Genomic DNA, 24,070 nt, shown 5'->3' on the forward strand with positions numbered 1-24,070 from the left:
GTTTGTGACGAGCTAACCTGGTCGCCCGAAGCGCCGTCCCGATGCAGCTTCACCTTCGCTCCCTAGTCCGCCGCCATGCGCTCCTTCCATCGATCCAACTCCGTCGCGTCTTCTTCTCCGCCGGCGCTTCCGCCTCCGCCTCCTCCTCCTCCTCAGGCGCCACCGCTTCCAAGGTCTCAAAGTTGCTCCCCGTTTTCGGTCCACCGAGAAGTCCGACGCTGTTCTTGGATTCTTCAGATCTCAGGGCCTTGATGGAGTTAATCTCAGAAAGATAATAGCTCGGAAACCAGGATTGCTCCGCTGGGATGTGGAAACGAAACTCGCTCCAAGGTTTAAATTTTTGCGCGACATGGGGTTCTCTGAGTCCGACGCCGTCAATGTCATTATGATGCACCCCGTCTTTCTTTCCTGTCACATCCAGAACACGCTTCTCCCCAGATTGAAGTTTTGGGAAAGTCTTTTTGGATCCAGAGAGATCCTCCTCGAGAATCTCCTGAGCTATAACAGGTTTATGACCAGAAACATTGAGAATGTACTGCGCCCCAACATTAACTTCTTACGGGATGAATGTGGTATTCCTGAAGAACGGATTTCTCTTGTCCTTAGAACGCGCCCCAGATTGATCGTGCATAGCCCAGATGCCCTCCGAGCTCTGGTAGATAGAACTGAAGGGCTTGGAATTCCCCGGAAATCTAAGATGTTCCTCTGGGTTCTTAATGTGCTGCACGCGATCAGCAGGGAAAAATTTGAGGCCCAAGTTAAGCTCATGCACAGCTTTGGTTGGTCTAACTCGGATTTCAGTGCTGCAATCAAGAAACGTCCAACTTTTTTAAAGTTTTCCATGGAATCACTGCAGAGGAAGATGGAATTTTTTATCAAGGATGTTGAAGTTACACCTTCCTATATTGCTGACCAACCAATAGTTTTATCTTTTAGTTTGGAAAAGAGGTTAATTCCTCGATTTCATTTGATGAGGATATTGAAATCTGAAGGGTTATGGACTTCAAAAATCAAGCTACATAGATTTTTCTCATTGCCGGATCCAAAATTTTTGCAGAGCTTTGTTCATCCTTACAAAGATAAACTCCCCAAACTTCTTGAAGTCTTGTGAGCTGTAGCTGAGTTGAAGCGGAATAATCCAAACTGCAAAATGGCTGCAAGGATTTACTTGAGTATGGTATTTTATGACGTATAAACAATGATATTGAACTAATCTTTAATGTAATTTCCATGCTCTATTATTTGTAACTGTGACTGTAGAAGACATGAGAACTCGGATTTCGTTACTGCAATGAAGAAATATCCAATCTTTTTAAGCCTTTCCATAGAATTATTGCAGAGAAAGATGGAAAAGAGGTTAATTCCTCGATTTCGTGTGATGGAGATATTGAAATCTGAAGGGTTATGGAAGTCAACAAACAAGCTACTTATAATTTTCTCAACATCTGGTCCAAAATTTGTGCAGAAGTATGTGCTTCCTTATCAAGATATACTCCCCAAACTGCTTGAAGTATTGTGAGTTGTAGCTGAGCTCATAGGGAATGATCCAAACTGTGAATGAATGCAAGATTTATATAGGTTTGATTTTTATGACTGGATAAGCAATGATATTGAACCAATCTTGTCGTAGTTTTCATATGGTTTACTTGATTTTGAATGTAACTACTGTAGGCATGGGGATGTTTTCTGAGTTCCATTTTGCAATCTGATTGAGTTGAAAAGGATTTGTTTTAGGACCTGACCTTATCAGTTGAACTCCTTCCAATAAGAAGATATTTGTCTTTTAGAATCATCACAAGCAGAGTTGGATTTATGCCTGAAAACAATACATCTGCCAAGATTATAGAGAAACCCTTTTTAATTTTCATATAATATATTATACATGCCATTCCTACTGTAGACATGAGAATGTCAGTCTTTTTGTGTTTCATTTTGCAACTTGATTGAGTTAAAATGGATTTGTAGGTACTGCAGTGACTTTGAGGACTAATAAATGGAACCTTAAAATATTTAAAGAATTGAAATTATTAACTCCTTTCATGCATCAAAAATTAAAAGTACATTTTTTAAAAATATTCTTGCAAATTATTTTATCAGTATAACACTTTATGTAAAATAATGGAACCTTAAATATTTAAAGCAGCAGGTTGTTATTATAATTATTTTTTGTGGGGTAGCTTTAAAATATTATGAAACATATAGGGGGGCAAATGTGACATTAGCCTGAAAGTGGCGTTTCAATTAGGGTTTTGCAATTTGGTCTTTGCGTTATATTCGTGACTGTCTTACCTGGTCGGCCGGAGCGCCATCCCGATGCTTCACCTTCACTCCCTAGTCCGCCGCCATGCGCTCCTTCCATCGATCCAACTCCGTCGTGTCTTCTTCTCCACCGGCACTTCTGCGTCCTCTTCAGGCGTCACCGCTTCTCCCGATCCCCACTTCATGGTCGACTACCTCGTGAACTCATGCGGGTTCTCTGCGGACGATGCTTCCAAGGTCTTCAAGACGCATCCCCGTCTTCGGTCCACCGAGAAGCCCGACGCTGTTGTTGGATTCCTCAGATCTCAGGGCTTTGAAGGCGATAATCTCAGAAAGATAATAGCTTGGAAACCGAGAGTGCTCGGGTGGGATGTGGAGACGAAACTCGCTCCGAAGTTCAATTTTTTGCACGACATGGGGTTATCTGTGTCCGACGCCGTCAATGTCGTTATGCTGCACCCCGACATTCTTTCCGTCAACATCCAAAATACGCTTCTCCCCAAATTGAAGGTTTGGGAAAGTCTTCTTGGATCCAGGGAGATCCTCCTCAAGAATCTCCGGAGGGGTAACAGGTTTATAGGCAACAGCATTGAGAATGTGGTACGCCCGAACTTGAACTTCTTACGGGATGAATGTGGTATTCCTGAAGACCGGGTTTCTCTTGTCATTAAAAGTCACCCCAGCTTCATCGTGCTGAACCCAAATACCCTCCGGGCTCTGGTGGATAGAGTTGACGGACTTGGAGTTCCCCGAGGATCTGCAATGTTCCTCTGGATCCTTTATGTGCTACACGCGGTCAGCAGGGAAAAATTTGAAGCCCAAGTCAAGCTCATGAACAGTTTTGGTTGGTCAAAGTCGGATTTCGGCACCGCAATCAAGAAATATCCAAAATTTGCAAGCCTTTCCATAGAGTCATTGCAGAGAAAGATGGAATTTTTGGTCAAGGATGTTGGGATTGCACCTTTAGACATTGCTTACCACCCGACGTCTTTAGGATTAAGTTTGGAAAAGAGGTTAATTCCTCGATTTCGTGTGATGGAGATATTGAAATCTGAAGGGTTATGGACGTCAACAAACAAGCTACATGAACTATTCTCATTATCTGGTCCAAGATTTTTGCAGAAGTATGTGTTCCCTTACAAAGATAAATTACCCAAACTGCATGAAGTCTTGTGAGTTGCAGCTGAGCTTGAGAGGAATAACCAACAGGGGTTTATTCGGGTATGAGTTTCTTTTCTGGATAAGTAATGATATTGAACCATTCTTGTTCTAGTTTTTCATATGGTTTACTTATTACTAACTCCTAATGTAAACATCATGAGGATGCTAGTTTGTTTTGACTTGCAAAGCACTTATTTTAGGAAGTTGTCAGTTGAACTCCTCACAAAGTAGAAGACATTGTGTCTTTTAAAATGTCAAAAAAAGTGATTTTTTTTTTTCTTCCAGCAAAATTTGATTCATGTTGTAGTACAGTGACATTTGCCAAGCTTAGTGAAAAATCACTTACCTTCTATTTAATTTATCTCATCTCTTAATATTCTAGTTAGAAGCTTCTTTGTTGAGCTTCATTGAAAGTGTCACTCTTAAATTTTCTTGTTTGTTAACACAAAAATTACAGAGTCTATTTCTGAATGTTGTCCATTACAAATTCCTACATATATGTGAAGTACTGTTTGTCTGTGATTCTTCGTGTATAGTAATTTGAATTGTGAAGTGATCATAAAGATCTTATACTAATATATATATATATATATATATGGTGGTCCTCAAAAGTAGCCTGGGCAATCGCCAAGGCTGCTTTGTTAGGCGACTACATCTCATGCTTAGCAGCCCCCTTGAGTTAGTGTTTTAAAGGCAATCTAGGCCGGCCACTCGATCTGTTCAACTGCTTAATCTACTCAGGTCAAGCCGTTTAGGATAAATATCGAGTAGGCTCAGGTGCCCTAGATAGATCTCTTCACAGATTCATCCTCTTTTGCTGCTGTAACTGCAGTGTTCGTCCTCTTTGCAACCAGGTATCTGTTTTCTATCTTCTGTTACCATCTTATTATGTAGGGTTGTAAATGAGTTAATTTTTCAGGTTTGTTTTATAAGATAACAGAGTTAAGTCAAGTCGATTTTAAAATGAATTAAGCCGTTAATATAGTTGTTTAAGTTTGATTTGATTTATTTTTTATGAATTTGAATTTGATGTAAGTTTGATTCTAATTTGATTCGTTTATATATTATTAAACTCTTAGTTTAAGTTTATTTGATTATTTTGAAATTTTATAATTTTTATCTTGTTAGATTTATTATTAAATTTGATAATATTAATTATTTTGTTTAATTTAAAAGTTGATTTATTTAGTATATTGATGAGAATTTTATTAGTAAATATGATTTATAAATTTTATTTATAAATAATTAGTAATTTTTATTCATTAATTAAATATATATATATATATATATATATATATATATATATATATAAATTTATTTATTTAATTTAATGAGTTATTTGAATTTGTTTATTTTATTGATTTTATGTGTATTAAATGAATATAAATAAATAATAATAAGTTTGTTGATGAATAAGTCTAATTATTGTTTAAATTCTTTAATTTTATATGCGTATAATTATTTATAAGTTGTTTGAATGGATAGACGGGCAAAATTTAAATAATTAAATTTCTAATAAAGCAAGAAAATAATCAATATGCTAAATAGATCGAACCAAAACACGTTAGATAGACCTTATGTATACGAAACATAAAGGTGATTGAATTATACGATCCATCTATATTTTTTAATTTAATTTGATGATCCATCTATATTTTTTAAATTTATTTTATTTATATATTTTTTAAATTTATTCTATTTATATTTTTTAAATTTATCTGGATGATTAATAAAAAAAATTATATGGTTCGAATCAGTATCTCCGTTGAATTAGGGTTCCAAGAGTAGAATTAGGGTTTTACGGGATCTATTTGGGTCGTCCTTACGCTGTCACATGACGCGCCGACGGCGATGCTTCAATCCCTGGTCCGCCGCCATGCCCTCCCTCCTTCGACACAACTCTGTCGCGTCTACTCCTCCACCGGCACATCCGTCTCCTCCTTAGGCACCACAGCTTCTCCCGATCCGCAGTTCCTGGTCGAGTACCTCGTGAATACATGCGGCTTCTCCGCCAACGATGCTTCCAAGGTCTCAAAGTCGCTCCCCGTTTTCTGTCCACCGACCAGCCCGACGCTGTTCTTGGATTCTTCAGATCTCAGGGCCTCGATGGCGCTAATTTCAGAAAGTTAATATCTTGGAGGCCAGGATTGCTCGCCTGGGATGTGGAGACGAAACTCGCTCCGAAGTTCAATTTTTTGCGCGACATGGGGTTCTCGTTGTCCGACGCCGTCCATGTCGTTATGCTGCACCCCGACCTTCTTTCCCTCAACACCCAGAATACGCTTCTCCCCAAATTGAAGGTTTGGGAAAGTCTTCTAGGATCCAGGGAGATCCTCCTCAGGAATCTCCGGAGGGGTAACAGGTTTATAAGCAACAGCATTGAGAATGTGGTACGCCCGAACTTGAACTTCTTACGGGATGAACTTGGTATTCCTGAAGACCGGGTTTCTCTTGTCATTAAAAGACACCCCAGCTTCATCGTGCTGAACCCAAATACCTTCCGGGCTCTGGTAGATAGAGCTGACGGACTTGGAGTTCCCCGAGGATCTGCAATGTTCCTCTGGATCCTTTATGTGCTGCACGCGGTCAGCAGGGAAAAATTTGAAGCCCAAGTCAAGCTCATGAACAGTTTTGGTTGGTCGAAGTCGGATTTCGGCACCGCAATCAAGAAATATCCAAAATTTGCAAGCCTTTCCATAGAGTCCTTGCAGAGAAAGATGGAATTTTTGGTCAAGGATGTTGGGATTGCACCTTTAGACATTGCTTACCACCCGACACCTTTAGGATTAAGTTTGGAAAAGAGGTTAATTCCTCGATTTCGTGTGATGGAGATATTGAAATCTGAAGGGTTATGGATGTCAACAAACAAGCCACATATGTTTTTCTCAACATCTGGTTCAAAATTTTTGCAGAAGTATGTGCTCCCTTATCAAGATATACTCCCCAAACTGCTTGAAGTATTGTGAGTTGTAGCTGAGTTCAAAGGGAGTGATCCAAACTGTGAATGAATGCAAGATTTATATAGGTTTGATTTTTGTTACTGGATAAGCAATGATAGTGAACCAATCTTGTCGTAGTTTTCATATGGTTTACTTGATTATGCATGTAACTGTTACTGTAGGCATGAGGATGTTAGGTTTTCTGAGTTCCATTTTGCAATCTGATTTGAGTTGAAAAGGATTTGTTTTATTTTCTTATCAGTTGAACTCATTCCAATTAGAAGATATTTGCCTTTTAGAATCATCACAAGCAGAGTTGGATTTAAGCCTGGAAACAATACCCATCTGCCAAGATTAGAGAGAAACCATTTTTAATTTTCATATTCTATATTATACATGCCATTGTTACTGTAGACATGAAGATGTTAGGCTTTCTGAGTTCCATTTTGGAACTTGATTGAGTTGTAAAGGATTTGTTTTAGGGATATGCCAGTTGAATTCCTGATAAGAAGATATTTGTCCTTTAGAATCATGAAAGGTGATTTTCCTCCCTTTGGCTGTCAATGGAAACTCTATTTATAATAATTCATAATCTTTCATTGTGCATTGTTGGGAAATTATTCAGCTAGTTAACTCCAAATAGTTAGAACTCATAGCTCCTTGTTATTGCATTGTGCATTGTTGCATTACCGGAAAGAAAATAGCTCACCTATCGAGCACCATTTAGGTGATATGTCTGACGATGAACACTTGCAAGGATGATCTGGTGAAGCATCAATTTTATTTGCTGTTGATAGACTGAGTTCGTCAACATGACACTGAAATTCACTGTAATAAACCATAACTCCACATGATTTAACTAAGAAGTAAGCAGAAACAAATCCTGAAAGTTTGAAGGATAAACCAACACTATTGAAGGCACAAAGAACATTGTTCAAAATCTGAAGTACGATGACAAAACTACTATTTCTTCAGGCAAATGGGGCATACGTTTGGTCAACTAGTTCTGGTGGCTTAATAATATGTGGCATATACACGTAAACGGCTGCGACAGAAAGATGAACTTTTCTTACTGGGCAAATCGCTTAGTCCAGTCGGCCGCTATCTTGTCGTGCTTAGCTCGATCTGTCAAATATAATTGAGCAATACTTGAGTTGCGGGGAGTATCTGCAAGCACGATAGAGGGAAAAAAACAGCATATGAAGAGGGTAAACAAATACGGTTCCAGGTCTAATTGAGCAATTAACTAAGCAGGTAAAAGGAGATACACATACAGGGGTCAGGGTTAGTGATGATGGATTTGATGGCAATTAAAACCTTGGAAATTGTTAAAGCTGGACTCCATCCATCCTTCAGGATGTCTAGATTTAGATTGCCAGCAGTATCAACATTGCAGTGATAAATCCGGGTTTTAAATGTCACCTGATTGCATAATGATGAAGAAGATTGCATAACCAACTCAAGTAGGAGATAAAATATGATAGCAATTATCAGATATTTTATTGCTCTACAAAAATTAACATTTCTATTTGGGCATCCAATTGCTCGAGTCAAAAAGTTTGGACTAGAAGTTGTTTGACCGACTCAGATATTCCTCCAAACAACCTAATATCCTTTGAAGTCACCAACTGCCTAACTATACTTCACAGTTCCTACAAACCAAACATGGGAATTCCAGTCAGTTTAAGTGACTTGCATAAGTGGTTCGTAAGGTTTTCAATTTGACTTTTCAAGGTTTCATCCACTAGAGACGAGTTCAACTTGAAAAGCAAACCTCCATAACAAAAACTTGGAAACATATTCAAAGGACAACAATCTTCAAGGATTCAAGCTGATCGTGGGGGAAATCACTAATTTTTGTGAAACATGTGCCATGGAGCATGGTGTGCTACGGCTGCCATAGCCCATTGGCAACAATAAGCCACATCCAATACACTTATATATTGAGGTCGTCATTCAGTAGTAAATATGCTTCCTGTTATGTTCTGATGGAGCGATATAACAGCATAAAATAAGACTAATTTTATAGCTAAAAGATCCAGGATGATACTCTTAGACCTGAAAATGCAAAACATGATTGGTTTCATTTTGTTTAGTTCAGGCTACATACCTTTGGGGCTTTGAACGGATACTCAGGTGGAAAGATGATGTCAAAGAAAAAAATGCCACCTTCGTATGGAGATCCTGAAATAAGAACGAAAGATGGTTGTAGTAAATGTTCCAGGCTGAACATTCTAAGGTTACTTATCATTCTTATGAAAGCTTACTCCAAAAAAGAAAGAAAGAAAGACATACTAATGAAATTACAGCATATAGACCATCAGCAATTAACAGAATCAACAGGCAAGTCGTCCAAGAAATGCTTGCTCATTTCTAATAGATTTTTCAAAAATATCAAAATTATAATGATTTTTTCATGTTTGTCGTTGACAATTTGTGCACATTTTTATGTTTAGATTGAAATTTGGCAAGTCCTAACCATGGAATGGTTACAAAATAGTATAATTTCAACAACACAAAACTCCTACAATAATAGAATGATGCTGCCAAGTGACTGAAGCAATTAGGAGAATCTGTTTTGGTGGGAATTCAAATAAAATTCCCATGCCAACGCGATAGCTCACATGGAACGTAGTTGGAAAAGGGGAAAAAATATCAAATTTGAATAAAAATTCATCTCAATTTGCTAGTACAAACTTAATAAAACCTAAGGAATTTTAGGAATACATGATTTTTCTAATTCAGCGGAAAATGTAAGGACTATAAAGCAAACAGTAGCATGGTTTACACAAAACTAGTGTTAATCTACCAACAGTTGCTTGGTCTACTGATAAGCAAGCCAGATTTTGAGGCTTTTCTGCCAAAAGGTTTGGAGTTTGAATCTGTAGAATGACATTAGCACTATTTGGAAAGATTTAACCATATCACTCCTGTCTCGAATGGGGATTTGTCACCTATCCAATATGATGTGACAACACCCTATGATCAAAGACCAAAAAAGCTATTCTTAATCCCAATGAGAACTATAATTACTATCAATCTACACCTTCAGTTAGTAGTGTTGGAAAGATTTTTATGGCCATAAATAAAAGAGTTGGGGAATTACAATTGCTGTGCAAGCAGCATCAAACTTGGATGGAAGGCAAGTGAAGATGGATGGGCCAATGTTTTACAAACTTAAAAGGGCTTTTACACAAGGTGTTCCTAGTTGACTAAATTAGACTAAATGATAAAAAAAAAAAAGAGTGAAGATGCCACTGACACCAAGGGATTCTTGGTCTATTCCTATAAATGGATGGCACCCTGGGATCTGGGCACTAGCCCAATCAACACAGCTTGTGACACAATGTTAGCTTGCCACATTTTTTTCTTAGGAAAGCTAATTTGACTTGCCAAATTCAAGAATGCTTGGCATCTAAAAGTGTTCACATATGCAGAGTTTGTTGCAAAGAAGAAATAAAGGAGGGATATTTAAGGCAACTCTTGCTCAGCAGCTAAAAGCATCCATTAAAAATTGTTCAACAATCCAACTTAAAGATGCATATTTAGACATGATTCCCTAGGATGGATAATCTACCAATGAGAACGAAAGATAAGTTCTAATCATCAACTCACCATAATGCTATGTTTGTCTAAGCTAAAAGTCTAACATGTGACAAGAAAAACTAAATGTTTATTCCTTCAACCTGTAATCATAATGCTAATATTCTAAGGGTATAGGTTGTGCTGGTGGTTCAGAAAAAAAGAAAATCAGAAACAACATAGTCATTTAACATCTCAAATATCATGGAAGGGGACAGCTCTCTTAAGAACCTAGCACATTTCACAAGAATGTTGCACCAATCCACAAAAAGGTTTACATTATTGTAGTAAGTGTATAATCAAACTACAAACCCATAGATAACAATCTAATGATCTCAACCAGAAACAGATATCTGGAAGTGCAAAATCATGATTTCAATCAATCAGATGATTGCAGATGCAAATAATCCACTCGATCATGGAAATTTAGTAAATTTTACCAAGTAGCAAATACTAACAAAAGTTAGCAGTTGTAAAATGTGCATATAGGGGTCTAGACTGTTAGATATCACAAGAGGGATGCAAACTAATTGAAGAAATAGACCTTGGGGGCCAATGATGGTGGAGACCCAGTGGTACAGGTTATCTCCCTTGGGGCCAGCAGAGCAATCTGCGAGAAGAGGGTCAACATTCAACTCCTGCATCTCCTTTTGGATCCTCTTCCCTGAGGATGATACTGATGTAGTTGGTGGCCAACCTCGAACACCAACACCCCCTATGCCACCATTGCCTCCCCCACCAATCCCACCTCCTCCACTGCCATCACCTGAAGGAAGGCCACTAGTAGGTGTGGAAGACCTCATTTTCCACAATTGCAATCAACTAAAAAGGGGGAAAAACTGGGAACAGAAAAATAAGAATCAACTCTAAGAATATGTCTTGGCTTTGTAGGTTGTTAAGCTTGCTTTCCTAAGTAGAGATACTAGAGGGCATAACCTCTCTTCATAGGAAAATAGGCCATGCAACCTGCAAGAGGATTAGATTCATAAAATCCATAAATTCAATAGCCTTTTAGAATTAAAACTAAATAAATAACTATCAAAGCATTACTACCATGTATCAAACGATAAGAATGTATAACAAATTCAATAATCAAGTGTAAGACTTTCAAGTTATTGGTGATACTTCCGCGATGCAGCAATGTGTTCAACATTGAAATTAATGTTGGATTGTTCAGTTTGTGTCTAAGTTTAAGTTCTTTTAAAATTCATTAATTTCAGAACTCATACACCATATTACAAAAAACCATGATAATAAAGCATTTATTCTCATATACATATTTGTCATGAATTCAACTCGTAAGAAGAAAATTTGTTTCTCTCCTTAGAACCAAATACTAACATCAGTGATTAATTCCAAACTGAGAAAGGTTCCACCAAGATTCTACTGAAAGAAAAAGCATCAAATAAGCTCTAAAATTTCAGTAATTTAATTACCAAGAGAAGTGTGATAGATCAATCATTTTAGTTAAGGCCTAAACCCTAATTATTGAATCAAGTAAGCATGAAACTTTGGAATTTAGTTACATAAGACCATAGGATTCTTAATCACCATATATCCACATTTCTGATTCTTTTATGGCCCACCCTTTGAAGAGTAATTATATATTATGACCATATACAAACAAAATAAATGTACACGAAACTATACCAAAATAATGAAAATTTTATGTTTTTCTACTTATTCTATTATAATATGTACATGTAGAGGGAAAAAGCAGATAAAAAGATTATAATAGAAATGATAAGTTAGTGCCAACAAACACATTGCCTCCGCATTGTAGGCACCATCATTCTCAAAGCTACATCAAGTGCATAGAAAATCATTTTCAAGTAATGCTAATCATCGTCATCAAGTAAAGCAGAAATTTTTCCACAATAGAAATCCTATTATTTTATATTGTATATTTTTTTCAAGCCGTATGGAAAACTATAGAAATTTAAAAACTCCGATTTATCAGTAATCCTCATTTCCTTTGTCTGTAAAGGAAGATGGAAAAAACTGATGACAAAGGAAGATGAAAATCCAGTAATGGGGATCCAGATCGTTGTGCTCATCTAAATAAAAAGGAAGTTATATGAGATTTGATTTCAGTTTATCAATAAGGTGACTCTACTATAACTAACACTCTATCAAACATGAAAAAAGAAGAGGGTGATCCACTAAAGAGTCAAATATCTCAACCCATTACCTGGATTCCAGCTATCAAGTTGAGATCACAATAATCGATGAAGAGTCAGGCACTTTTTTATGGTCCTTTTCAATATGGTTTCTATGAACTCTTAGTAACAACACTAGCTATGAACTTTAGTTAAACTTTGTTGCTCCATGCTGGTACGAATAGGACTCCGGTTCCTCTATGTTACTGGGCAGTCCAGCAATGTCCTCCGGACAATTATGGGGGATTCAAAATTGTTGTATTTCCTATACTCACATAGCTACTCCATCTATACACTAAATTCAGATCGGTAAGAAATGTGCAACCTGGAGGCGAAGAGGTGCGGGCGGAGGAGCGCGCGAAGGAGGGAAACAAGAGCGATGCCTGGAGAAGGGCCATGGGTGTCAGCCCATCGACGGTAGGTTGCGCCGCCGGCTCATCGAGTTTGCGGAGAAGACGATCGGCAGCGTCGAGCCCTCGTACCAAAAGAAAAGTAGGTTTGATAATTTTGACATCCGAAATTAATCCGGATTCGTCCAAAAACTTAAATGGATCGGAAAATAAATTTGGGGTCCGTGGTTCTCCGAGTTCGAGCCGGACTGGCCTGTTTCAGTGTTGTGTGGGACCTAGCACGAGATGCTACGTCCCTTCATCGCACCCCCCATAACGGTTTGAATTTTTTGGACTTATTTTTTAAAAAATAAAATTAAAAAATAAAAATGTTTAAAAATAGAAAAATGAAATGAAGATTTTGATATTTGTACGGATATGAACTAAATATATTTGCGAATATGTAAGTTAACAAGCTGACAAATCTATTACCCCATAACGGGGGCTTATTTTTTAAAAAATAAAATTTAAAAAATAAAAATGTTTAAAAATAGAAAAATGAAATGAAGATGATGTTTGTACGGATATTTGACAAATAGCAACGAATTAAAGGGGCTCAACAAAAGCACTTAGGATCCATCTTCACTTCTCGGATTTATCAAGTGGGTTGGTCAGCAAAGTCGGACCATCCACTCTACGATTAGTCGGGCGCAAGCTTGGATATCTAGCGAAAGAATGGCAAATCTATCTACTGTTTCATAAACAAACCATGAATTACATCGTAGAATGAATCACAAAATGAATTACTATCAATTTACAGTAAAGAAGCAGCAAATGACAGCTTTAAGGCTTCATTTCACACAACCAGAATACACAGTTTATAGCATGAGAAACACCTTAATATGCAGTTCCAGGTCTTTGCAGCAATGGTGCAAACCAGATCAAAACATTTCAGCAATTTGTGTTGTCAGAGGATTGTGCAACGGCACCTGTTTTGTTTTCGGGCTCCTGCAAGTTGTTTGCCTGTCGATTCTTACATTAGCAATGTCGTAATCTGGCAACTTATATGGATGAGGAAATCCAACAACTGTGTTCAATCTATATTTGTTCATAAGCATCAAATCCTGCCTCTTCAGATGAATTTGTGAATTTCAAAGTCTCTATACTCATAATATGCAACTATCATTCAGAATCTGCTAAAGATGAAAAGTGGTGCTTATATCATCAAATCAGTGTAGGCCAGTAATGCATAAGGATGATTATTATCCCTCAAAACTACAGATTCAACTTGGTTAACAAGGAAGATAGTAGGTTTATTCTCAACGTCCGTAAGCTGTATTAGTTAATTGTTCCATAAAAGAGCAACAACTGAAGAAGAATTACACTACCATAACAATTCGTCCAACTTGTTGCCAATTCCAGATGTGAGCTTATAATTCTATCTAATAATGGCAGCAGAAGCATAAGTGTGCTGAAAGAGTTCATGATCTTGATTATGCAAGCCAACAAAAACAATACGAGTTGGAAAACCTAATGTTGAGAAGGCAATGTGTTCTCTAATTCTATCAAGCTTCTAACCTTACTAATATAATCCCAATTTTCCTGCCTTGGTCATTGATTTTTCTTTAATACTAATGTTCATGTATCATACTATATAAGGTACGGGATTTAACTATTTTGAATCTGTGTTATCATACATTACTTTATGGATTATAGTGTTCGACTATTAGAAAGAAAACAGATAAAAAAATCATTGTGCTGCTATTACGGCATCTAAACTTTACAATGGAAATGGACAAAGCTAAAGTAGAGCACTAAGGCAACTAAGTGATTTAGAATACTCTTACTGACTAAACATGAAAAACCTGAGAACTCTGCCAATGTTAGACATAATTAGAACAGGAGGAACTAAAAATCATGTTGATTCTCCATCCGGTATATGTAAACTCATTTTTAAATCAAATCAATCCAGAACAATCTCAGTCGAAATTATCAGAAACATGGACAAGTAAAATGCAATTCAGTGAATTGTTGTTTCATATTGCCCCATGATGCCCACACATTTTTTCAGTTAGTTCCAAAGTACAGACGAATTAGCTAAGCACTTGGAGAAGGAATTAGCTATCAAAAAAAAAAAAAAAAACTACACATGATCAGATGAAAGGCAAGACGCAAGGCCAATTGTTAAGCTTAATAGTGCCGCCTTGTTTCCATTTCTTATAATTCTTTTTTTTTTTTTTTTTTGCCTCTTGAATTCTATCGATTGTGATTGAATTGCCAACCAACAAATAAATGTTTTGCCTCAAATTCTTTGCTAGTTCCTGGTGCAAACTCAACCATAAACAGTGTCAACATCCAACACCAACGAACAAGATTCTTTGTGTCTGCATAAAAAAGGCATTGCTTGTTATGATTACATTTATCTGATGAACAAACCTCTTTTTTTAGCAAAACAACCTTTTGAGTCGTTTGACTCGATGCTTTACAAAAAAACAGACTCAACTCCATACCAAATACTTCCATTTGGATGAAGATTATCAGCACTAAGAACAGATTAATTTAACTGGCTCCTGAGGTAATGCAATGCCATTTGCCAAAGTACATTACTTTGTCGTCGTCTTCCTGGTCAGTATCGGTTCAAAGGATAAAAGTTTCCGCCGAAGGAAAGAACGGTGCGAAACTTCAACTGTCGATAGGTAACTTCAGTTTACCAAGTGCTATGAGTGTTTGGCGTGACACTGTTTACTTGTATATTACAACAAAAAGAATGTCATATAGAAGAGTTGCATTTTCTGGAATATTGCAGTCGCCTGAAAAAAAACATAACACATCAATCTTAATCTTGGGTTAGTAGCTTAACAGTATATTAAATGATCATAATGCAAATTTGGTGATTAGAATAGTACCAAATAGCTTCAGTACTGATAAATAGGTATCACACTAAATAGAAGTATGAACCAGAAATTATTTAACAGAATGTATAATAAGCAATTTGCTCGAACATGGCATTGAACCCAAACAGATTTTTTAAGGAGCAGGTAATCAACAAAGACACCAGGATAGTTTACATCTAGAAGCTGCAAGTACAAGGATACAATGAGTTACTGGATGAATCACAATCTGGCCGCCAGAGTGGAAATTTCAGAACCTTTAGTTTTTGCAAGTAAACGAGAGCATGAATTTGAGTGTTCATACTGGCTTCATTGCCTTGGACAGGAAAAGCACCAGTGCCATGAATTTGGGTTAGCAAATGGAATAGGTGAATGTATATTACTGTGTGTGTTGTGTGGAGCATTCATCAAATAGTTAGGAGTAACACTTGACTTATTGATTCTATATCGCAAACCTAACAATGAGTCTATTAATGCACAGAAATTTATAACTTCTTTCACCAAGTAAATATTCTTTCATATGGTTGAAACCATGGTCGAACTCTCTTGCATGAGGCTTAGACTGGAATAATACCGATTACTGATCAATCTCCATAAACTGAGTCATATTGCCCAGCACATGAATATACCAAGATCAGGTACAATATATCTCTGATATTTGTTAGAACGGTACGTCTCGCTCTACCAGTCAAAATATAAAACAATAATTGAACTCTCATGTTACCTTGAAAACATCCTGCTGGTTCAGGTCCATATGCTAACAATGGAGGTATGAGAAGTGTACGCTTTCCCCCTATAAGAGTTTGAAAATAAATAAAAAGGTCACATGAGAAAAAGGTTGAATGAAAATTGAAGGAACTGAAGTACATAAATATTTGCTAGGTTAATATCTTACCAACAAGCATTGGAGGTACTCCACCACCACCAAGGATTCCTTGATCAAATCCTGGCAGGACCTTTAAGTAGAAGAGATAAATGAGCAAACATAAAAGCAAACATTCAAGTTAAGGTTCCATTTGTCACTAAAGAATATTTAATAAGAGTATGACACATTTTGATCATAGAGTCTAGATAAACATGAGAACTAGAATTCAGTGTCAGTTATCATATCTGTGTTTACCACCGTATGCGTATGTATTGCAGCATTAGTTTTGCAGTATGAAAAGACTAACACAATTGTCGTATGGTTTCATGAAGACCATGAACCAGTTTCTTCCAGAGCCAAAAATATTTCTTGTGCCTTTTATTTTACATATGACAGCATCATCATATGTAAAATTCTTATTGGAGAATGTATCAGCAATAATATTTATCTCCCATGGTTGCAGTGTTTTATATGCCTCCTGAATTATCATCAGAAAGGGATGGTGACTGAAATGATAAATGATCTAGGCACCTAATTAACTGAGGAAAATCTCAAAAGCACGACAATTCAATTTTATTTTGAATTAGGGTAAATGTTTAGTTGCTAAGAAAGTAATCCAGCCAGCTCTCAAAAATTTCAACAAGTAGGCTGATCATGGAACTTTTGGATGGCATTCACCAACCTTCATGTTTATCCAGCATAACAAATTAGAGATAGATCATTGTTTACAATTTCAAAATGCTTCTAAATGACCAGTACACCCAGGAGACACGCATGATGTTGTAAACCTGTGACTCTCTTCCAAATGAAACCCATGATGATTCTAATTGTCAATTCGGTAAGATTTTAGTTTGCCTGGATTTACCAGGAGACACATAGTTCAGATATATAAAATATATTTAGGAATTACAAGGCAAACAATTAGCATCAATGGTAGCACAAACAAAGCATCGGATAGTTGATGAACCTACCTTACCCGCTCCAATACGCATTGTGAGAGGTCTTCCACGCTTATAACTGCTGTCAAACACTGTGCCATCTGCAAACCATGCAGTATAGTGAACCTGTAAGACGACAAGTGAATGGGCCAAAGCCTAGATCAGTAAGAAAAAATTCACAAGATTCAAACTATCATTCTGTCCAATAACTAATTCATTATCTTTTGAATACAATGAAAGAAATCATCATTGGACCAGTAAAATATTTCATGGTGTATTGTTCATTTCTATTGCTCCATAGATGGTTGAAAAATGTAATATGAAAAGTCCCATTTTATCAATTATAGTCATAGTTCTAAAATGGCAGGGACATATTGACATATTCATGTATACGACTCTGAAGACCTAATCATCCATACCTACATTCAAAATCTACTCTCTCATATGCAAATTAAATAGGAACCAGGGCATGAAGTACTCCAAAATCATTTTCAGTACAATGTTGAGACCAACCCTGGAGATCTCATTATTAATCAATTAAGTGACAGTACAAAGCACTGAATCAAGACTAATGAAGCATGCATCTATCTGCAATCCAAAAGCAAGTTGACAGATAAAAAAAATATATCATCTCATTCAATTAATCTGTAATTAAATAATGAGATTCTTCAGGAATTTAGCAGCCAAGCTCAACTGCTCACTCATGAATCTTTAGGGGCTAAAAGAAGTTTTATATATTATATATATTTGGATTTTTATGTGCAGAAGATAAGAACAAAGTCGAAGAAATTGAAGCTTTTGGAAGCACTCCTCGGTTTGTTTCTTGTGGATTGGGTCCTCTTAGTCTTTGCTGCGACCTGCGCATGATTTTCTTATGAAGATTGAGTGCGACATCAACAACTCAGAAGATGAACAACAGCTCATTTTCATTCAAAAAGAGAGCCATCTTACAGGGAACATGGAGGAAGATAATATTACTTCCTCTTAAGAACCAAGAAAAAAAATTGAAAAATACAGCAAGCATCGAGTCTGCAATTTCTCTTCTTTTCCCCCTTTTGAATCTGTTGATGCTGCTGGAAAATATAAAACAACCGTTTGGTTGCTTTGTAGCATTTGAATTCTCTCCACAAAGTTGCAGCTGCTACTCTCATGGTTCCTGTGCCGCTGAAGGCGCATCCATGTTCATGTGCTGCTGGCGGCATTCCAGGCTGCAAAAGGCAATCTCACCCCTGCAAAAATGAAGAAAATTTTGTCTGTTAATCATAAACCCACAGAGATTTGTGTGGTAGAACATAGAAGATCTCATTTGGCCTGGAGAGATTTCGTTCGTATGTATTGTTTAATTTATAATAGATTCATAGTTCTAAGCTAGCAAAATTTGCAGTTTTAATAAAGAAGAATCTCGTTCATACCACCTGAGTTGACAAGTACAGAGGCTGATGAGATTTGACAAGCACAGGAACGTTGATTTAACTAGCTCTAACGTTGATTTAACTGGAGTTCATATCAAGCGTTTCAAAGTGATAAACCAAATTTGGAAGGTGAAACAATTTGTGAGCTCTATTAGTACAGCAATTTCCTCAAAGCAAGAACTCGGAGGAATTTTCGATACAGATTGATACACAATAACGGAATGGGAACAAGTCGAAGTGATGTGCAAGTAACTGGGAAGTCACGGGAAGCCCTAAAGAAACAATCTTTGATCCAGAAATTAAAGAATGAACCAAAAAGACGGAATTTTTTTGGGGGCGAAGGTCGAAGAAGAGGAACTACCTGTACATGAACGCATCGCGTCCGGGTCCGAGGCGTCTACGGCAGAGTCCGCAGGCCCTCAAGAAGGACGCCGTCCCAAGGTGGTCACCGGACAACTCCCCGGGGTTCCTCTGCACGCCGCCGCGAGCCGAGCACCAGTCCGCCCCGCCGCCAGCGGCGGATCTCCGAGAAATCTCCATCGCGACCCACCGCGGATCGAGGGCCTGGCCCGCGATCGATTCGTGCTGATCCAGCGGCTGGGGAGTCTCGACGTCGAAGAGGACGCCACCGTCTGGGAACTCCATCGAGCTGGTCTTCGGCTCCATCGGAGGCCTCGGCCGCTTCCCCAGCAACATCGTCGTATCTGGAAACGTAGAAAGTGAACCGAGAAGGCAGCGAGCGAAGTGGCCGGAGATCGCCGAGAGCCGGAGACCACCGAGAGAGAGAGGAGAGAGAGAGACGATCGGAAGTTTTGGAAGCCGTGGGAGAGCAGAGGGGAGTTTAAAAGAACTGGTAAATAGATCTCGACCGTTCGATTTTGATCCCTTGATGCAAGTTTGCAATCCACTTTTTTTATTAATTATTTGGCCATTTTTTGCAATTCTCATTAATTTAGGAGTTAAAAACAAAACACCGTAAGGCAAAGGCACTCATAGGTTATTTACATTCTTCAACTCCTAGTTTCATCATTTTCTCATTAACTCCCCAATTTTTTTTAAATGCTTGATTGTTTATTGTCTTTTATTTATAAATGTTTAATTATAATACTTGTAGATGTAAAAAATAATAATATTTTAAAATAAATGCTCCTTTCATTATTTGCACTCAATGATTTCACAACTTCCTAATTAAATTTCTTGATGGGGTAGGCCATGCTATTTCATCATGTTCTTGGTAAATATTTAAAACATTAAGGAAAAATTAAATGTTTTAATCTCTAAAACCAAAGAAATTTATATAATTTTTATCTAAATTCCTCTCTTTTCCCTTTTCTTTCTAAGTATTACCACATTATGTCGACATTATAATTATTTTGTTTTGGTCCACGACATTATAATTATTTTGGATTGTCGAGGGCCGATCCAATGCATCGACAAGGAAATTAATGCGTGGAATTTTATATTAGTGCCCCTCTCTCTCTCTCTCTCTCTATATATATATATATATATTCTTTTGTTATATTTTTTGGTTTTTTTATGAAATTAATAATTGATTGGTAGTTGATCGATTGCGACTTATTTATTATTTTCTAATATTTTATTCCACATTATTTCTATTTTGTTCTTTAGTAGGAGGCCGATCCTGCTAATCCACCGTTGAATCTTGAACCGACGGTGGATGTTTTTGAAGTGGCTGCTTATCCAGAGAATTAACTCCAAATATTTGCATTAATGAAAGAAAATTCTTCCTTAACATAAAAATTGTAGGATATCCCAAAACCTAATTCACTCCCTTAAATTCTTTCTTTAATCGTGAGCTGGACAGGGATGGATTTTAATAGGTTAAATAACAAATTTATATAAATAAATAAAAGAAAATTGGTCGAATCAGAGTTCAATATAATCTATTTAAGATTCATCTATGTATCTTTTATGATTTGTATTGTTATATTTGGGATATAATTGAGTTGATTACGACGGAATAGATAAGGATTGAATCTCAATAAAGTCGAGATAATGTCTTCTTCTATCATGATTAACGGTAATTTCTTGATTTACCTCCTTATATATGATCGTGAGATCGATTATGTAAGGCCATTGGGGTGACATATTCTAATTTTTTACTGAAATGATTTGTATTATTATAATTAAAGTAAAATATGCAAGAAGAGATAACACATGAGTGATGTGGCAGGTCTTTGTTGATCTGACATGACATGGTAGAAAAGGATCAACAATCGATCTGAGCATGCATCTGACTTGGCATGTCAACGATCAAAGGTCAAACCTTGCCTTGATTGGCCAGTAAGGCCTCGAACGGCCCAATTGTCGTAACATTCGGTCTGGCTCATCAGACAACTCGGCCACAGATAGCTTGGCAGCTCAGACAGCTCGATTATATGCTTCTATCGCTCGACCGCTCAGCCACATGCTCTCACAGCTTGGTCATTCAGTGTTACAGCTCGGCCACATACCCTTCGACCTCAGGTTCAGGTAGCCAAATTAGCTTGGCTACCAACTTACAAACGGGCCGACCCCTCTCCTTGGCTCAAGATCAAAGAGACAACCAGGCTTATCAACTCTACCAAAAAGATAAGAATAGTTACCAAGTTCCTAAACTGGATTTCCTAAATTCTCGTACACTTATGCTCACAATCGTCAGATAAATATAAGCATCTTTGTCGAGCCGTTAGATGATTAAAAACTATAAGAGATTGTGTCTTTAATGGTACATTATTAATCTATTTGACAGTCAATCATATACATTACTTATCTAAGATCGTGCTCCTTCTGTTACTATATAAATTCCCACAGGTATAAAGGAAGCGGAAAAAACTCTTTAGACACGCATATTACATACATCTTCTTCCTCATTCATTCTTACTCTCTGTTGATTTGAGCGTCGGAGTGATCCTATTGGAAATCTTCGGTGCCCTGTTAATCCATTCGTTCAGTTCTTTTCTTCCTTAAATTTTTTTTATCAATGAAATTATCATAGTTTAAGGTGATATATTATTGATTGATGACTTGATTGTCCACGACATCTAACCGAAACAATGAGATTAAAAAAAATCTTATAAGATTTCAAGAAGCTTGCAATGTTTTGTGTGCCATGACGTTGCATGTTCTTTGTCCTCTTTCTCCATTATTGCGTGGGAACCATTTAAGGAGGCGACACGTGGAGGAAGGTGTATGGACGTCTCTTAATTATTCGTGACTGGTGTGGAATGGAGCGTCGCGAGACGGAGAGAGAGAGAGACTGAGAGAGAGAGAGAGGGGACGAACAGAGTGAGAAGATGGGAGTCTAATAATTCTGTCAAAAAGGACGAATTAAGGAATTCCTTTCTTCTTTTTTCCACAGTAAGTCTGTCATCTGCTCCACTTATTTCTTGTTTATAAAAATCTCTCTGTTTTGCCTTAACAAGCTCGAATCGATCATGCTTTTCTGCAATTCAATCCATCGAATAAAAAGGCATCGTCAGTGACAGCCTAAAAGCACAGCTCAAACCACTCCTGCATCAGCATCTTGTCCCTACTCCACAGCTTTATGTATAATTTAACAAACTTCTGCAATTAATGGTTTTGGTTTAGCACTGAACTCATTTGTGGCGACTGCTTGCTGAATTCTGTCAGCTTGTTCTTGTAGAAACTTGCTTGATAGGAAAAGGCCTGTGCACGGGGCCAACACACCGAGATTTACTCGACACACATGCATGCATAAGTGTATTTAGATCATATACATCAAAAGCTGGGGAGACGAGAGATGTTGCACCGGCCGCCGGCGTGCTCTGTTACCTTCTCCAGCTCCGGCTTCGCGCGAGAGGGTCGGCGCTGCCGGCCACCCAAGTCTCCCTTGCGATGTCGGTGGAGATTTTGAAGAAGTCCGGAGCATAACTCATCAGAACTAGCTTCTCCTCTTTCTCCTTCTCCCTTGTTAACGAACTGCTTGCCTCCTCTGCTTCTATTTCTTCTTCCTCTCCTCCCGATTCTCTTCTCTTGAGCCACCCCTTGGCCGGTGCAGACCGGCATCTCATAAGCATTAGAGCGTTTGAAGGTGGCACAGAAGAATTAGTTGGCGAAGCATTTTGTTCTTCCTTCTCTTCTTCTTCTTCTTCGTCTTCTTCTTTTTCTTCCTCCTCCTCCTCCTCTGTTTCTCTCTCAAGTTTTGCTCTTTGGTTCTCTTCCAGCAGCATGAACCACTTAGAGAACACAGTTCCCGACTCGGTGCTGCTCTCGGCCTCCTTCTCCTCCTGCTCCTCCTCCTCCTCCTCCTCGCCGTCTTCCTCATCGGTGGTGCAGTCCACAGCGCCGTGGAATGCGCCGAAGCACCTCATGTTGAAGCGGAGGCCGCGGAGAGCGCCGACCAAGTGCATGACGTCCTTCTTAAGGTTGACCGCGTCGAGCCAGTGATGTACCTTCTTGTTCCGGTGCTCGTGCATCCTCTCGATTTCCTCCACCACCGCGATCCAGTTCTTCTGCTCAGCCGGTGGCCGGCGCGGCCGGGACTTGGTCCGGACCTTGATCTGCCCGGCGCAGGTGACCTTGGGCGAAGTCGGCTCGTCGATGACCTCCTCCGAGCTCATGCTCTTGATCTTGGTCTTGAACAGGGGGCTAACGTGGCCGCGAGCGGCACGATGGCGCTTCCCAGCCAAGTCTGCCGGCCGAGAAGGGCTACATATTGGCTTCGGCATCAAGGCCAAGTGTGCCCGGGATGGGAAGCAGACGAGGAGGTCGGCCGGAGCTCCAACGTTGCCATTTCCTCCTCTTCCTTTCATCAATCTTTCTCAATCAGACAACTGATCAATCTCTGTGTATATATATCCGATCCATCTAATTAGCTCTTCGGCTTAATCCGCTGTAGTGTGTGCTTATGTGAGAGCAGCTGAGCAGGTGGCCGGTGGTGGGAAGAAGAAGCAGCAGCAGCTGGCTTAAAAAGGGAGGGGACGCCAGCTTTGTTCTGCTACTTTACCTCATATTTTAGTCTCTCTTGCGGCTTTATCTCTCTTTCTTTCCTGGACTTGCTTTTGGCTTGGCTGGCCTTCACGGGGGTGAGGGCTCTCACTCTTCCTTCTCCTTTAGCAGTTAGCGCCATGATTATCAACATATGCATACCTTCTTTTCTACACTATTTTACTTCTTTTTAATATATCAATTTAGTTTTACTGATCATAAACTTCTTCAAACATAGTATTAAAGCCAATCTTTGATTTCAAACTTATGTTGGAATGCTATCAAAACCTTCTTTCCATACTACTGTTTATAATCAGTGTAATGCTTTGATTTTAATCTAGTGTAATGATAGTACTCCAAAATGAGGACAACTTATTATCATTCTTGATTGGTATGGTGGTAAAGGTTAGCTGATGAAAGTTTGGCATAACTAATTAATATTATTGTAAATCCTAAAGGTGGGTGCTTAATTAAAGAATAGGTGCAATTATGAAAGAAGCAATGCACTCGAGAGCTAGAGTGGCCCTCCCTCACCACTAATTCTCCTGGTGTTGATTGATGGATAGCTGCTTTAATTTGTTAGGG

General features: G+C 38.2%; 5 protein-coding genes and 2 pseudogenes across 6 annotated transcripts; 3 read left to right on the forward strand and 4 right to left on the reverse strand.

Moving 5' to 3' along the window:
• Positions 1 to 32: 32 nt before the first annotated feature.
• Positions 33 to 1,316, forward strand: LOC141827602 (uncharacterized; annotated as a pseudogene).
• A 988-nt stretch (positions 1,317 to 2,304) lies between these two features.
• LOC141827618 (transcription termination factor MTERF8, chloroplastic-like) lies at positions 2,305 to 3,632 on the forward strand. Its single transcript, XM_074714909.1, has one exon. It carries the CDS (start codon positions 2,314 to 2,316, stop codon positions 3,433 to 3,435), a length of 1,122 nt encoding a protein of 373 aa, XP_074571010.1. The 5' UTR covers positions 2,305 to 2,313; the 3' UTR covers positions 3,436 to 3,632.
• A 1,603-nt stretch (positions 3,633 to 5,235) lies between these two features.
• Positions 5,236 to 6,468, forward strand: LOC141827740 (transcription termination factor MTERF8, chloroplastic-like; annotated as a pseudogene).
• Positions 6,469 to 7,193: 725 nt separating this feature from the next.
• On the reverse strand, positions 7,194 to 12,587 carry LOC141828667 (constitutive photomorphogenesis protein 10). Of its 2 annotated transcripts, none has more exons than XM_074716123.1 (5): positions 12,426 to 12,587; positions 10,486 to 10,907; positions 8,470 to 8,543; positions 7,634 to 7,781; positions 7,194 to 7,484 (listed from the first exon to the last, which is right to left on the reverse strand). In XM_074716123.1, the coding sequence occupies exons 2-5, from the start codon at positions 10,742 to 10,744 to the stop codon at positions 7,429 to 7,431; spliced, it is 537 nt and encodes a 178-aa protein (XP_074572224.1). In that variant the 5' UTR covers positions 10,745 to 10,907; positions 12,426 to 12,587; the 3' UTR covers positions 7,194 to 7,428. The 2 variants fall into 2 exon arrangements, with proteins under 2 accessions (XP_074572224.1, XP_074572223.1); XM_074716122.1 differs by having other exon boundaries at positions 7,194 to 7,526.
• Positions 12,588 to 15,057: 2,470 nt separating this feature from the next.
• On the reverse strand, positions 15,058 to 17,373 carry LOC141827159 (photosynthetic NDH subunit of lumenal location 4, chloroplastic-like). Its single transcript, XM_074714409.1, has 5 exons — positions 17,356 to 17,373; positions 17,157 to 17,279; positions 16,216 to 16,276; positions 16,045 to 16,113; positions 15,058 to 15,239 (listed from the first exon to the last, which is right to left on the reverse strand). The coding sequence occupies exons 1-5, from the start codon at positions 17,371 to 17,373 to the stop codon at positions 15,172 to 15,174; spliced, it is 339 nt and encodes a 112-aa protein (XP_074570510.1). The 3' UTR covers positions 15,058 to 15,171.
• A 659-nt stretch (positions 17,374 to 18,032) lies between these two features.
• Positions 18,033 to 19,301, reverse strand: LOC141827908 (FCS-Like Zinc finger 5-like). Its single transcript, XM_074715248.1, has 2 exons — positions 18,897 to 19,301; positions 18,033 to 18,352 (listed from the first exon to the last, which is right to left on the reverse strand). The coding sequence occupies exons 1-2, from the start codon at positions 19,229 to 19,231 to the stop codon at positions 18,271 to 18,273; spliced, it is 417 nt and encodes a 138-aa protein (XP_074571349.1). The 5' UTR covers positions 19,232 to 19,301; the 3' UTR covers positions 18,033 to 18,270.
• A 2,581-nt stretch (positions 19,302 to 21,882) lies between these two features.
• LOC141827957 (uncharacterized) lies at positions 21,883 to 23,568 on the reverse strand. Its single transcript, XM_074715306.1, has one exon. The coding sequence runs from the start codon at positions 23,308 to 23,310 to the stop codon at positions 22,327 to 22,329; it is 984 nt and encodes a 327-aa protein (XP_074571407.1). The 5' UTR covers positions 23,311 to 23,568; the 3' UTR covers positions 21,883 to 22,326.
• Between the last annotated feature and the right edge of the window lie 502 nt (positions 23,569 to 24,070).

This window comes from Curcuma longa, chromosome 4, assembly GCF_044706935.1.
Source record: "Curcuma longa cultivar G26 ecotype Majalengka, Jawa Barat chromosome 4, ITB_CL_G26_1.1, whole genome shotgun sequence".
NCBI classification, from domain to species: Eukaryota; Viridiplantae; Streptophyta; class Magnoliopsida; order Zingiberales; family Zingiberaceae; genus Curcuma; species Curcuma longa.

Bases quoted from the DNA above. Each gene is read 5' to 3' on its own strand.
- LOC141827908 (XM_074715248.1), bottom strand. From the start codon at position 19,231: ATGTTGCTGGGGAAGCGGCCGAGGCCTCCGATGGAGCCGAAGACCAGC. The intron at 18,353-18,896 runs GTAGTTCCTCTT...TCATTTTTGCAG, and splicing joins CGCGATGCGTTCATGTACAG to GGGTGAGATTGCCTTTTGCA.
- LOC141827957 (XM_074715306.1), bottom strand. From the start codon at position 23,310: ATGAAAGGAAGAGGAGGAAATGGCAACGTTGGAGCTCCGGCCGACCTC.
- LOC141828667 (XM_074716122.1), bottom strand. From the start codon at position 10,744: ATGAGGTCTTCCACACCTACTAGTGGCCTTCCTTCAGGTGATGGCAGT. The intron at 7,782-8,469 runs GTATGTAGCCTG...TTATGCAATCAG, and splicing joins ATCCGTTCAAAGCCCCAAAG to GTGACATTTAAAACCCGGAT. The intron at 7,527-7,633 runs GTATGTGTATCT...TCGTGCTTGCAG, and splicing joins CATCACTAACCCTGACCCCT to ATACTCCCCGCAACTCAAGT.
- LOC141827618 (XM_074714909.1), top strand. From the start codon at position 2,314: ATGCTTCACCTTCACTCCCTAGTCCGCCGCCATGCGCTCCTTCCATCG.
- LOC141827159 (XM_074714409.1), bottom strand. The intron at 16,277-17,156 runs GTAGGTTCATCA...TTCTACTTAAAG, and splicing joins TGCGTATTGGAGCGGGTAAG to GTCCTGCCAGGATTTGATCA. The intron at 15,240-16,044 runs GTAACATGAGAG...GTTTTTTTTCAG, and splicing joins ACCAGCAGGATGTTTTCAAG to GCGACTGCAATATTCCAGAA.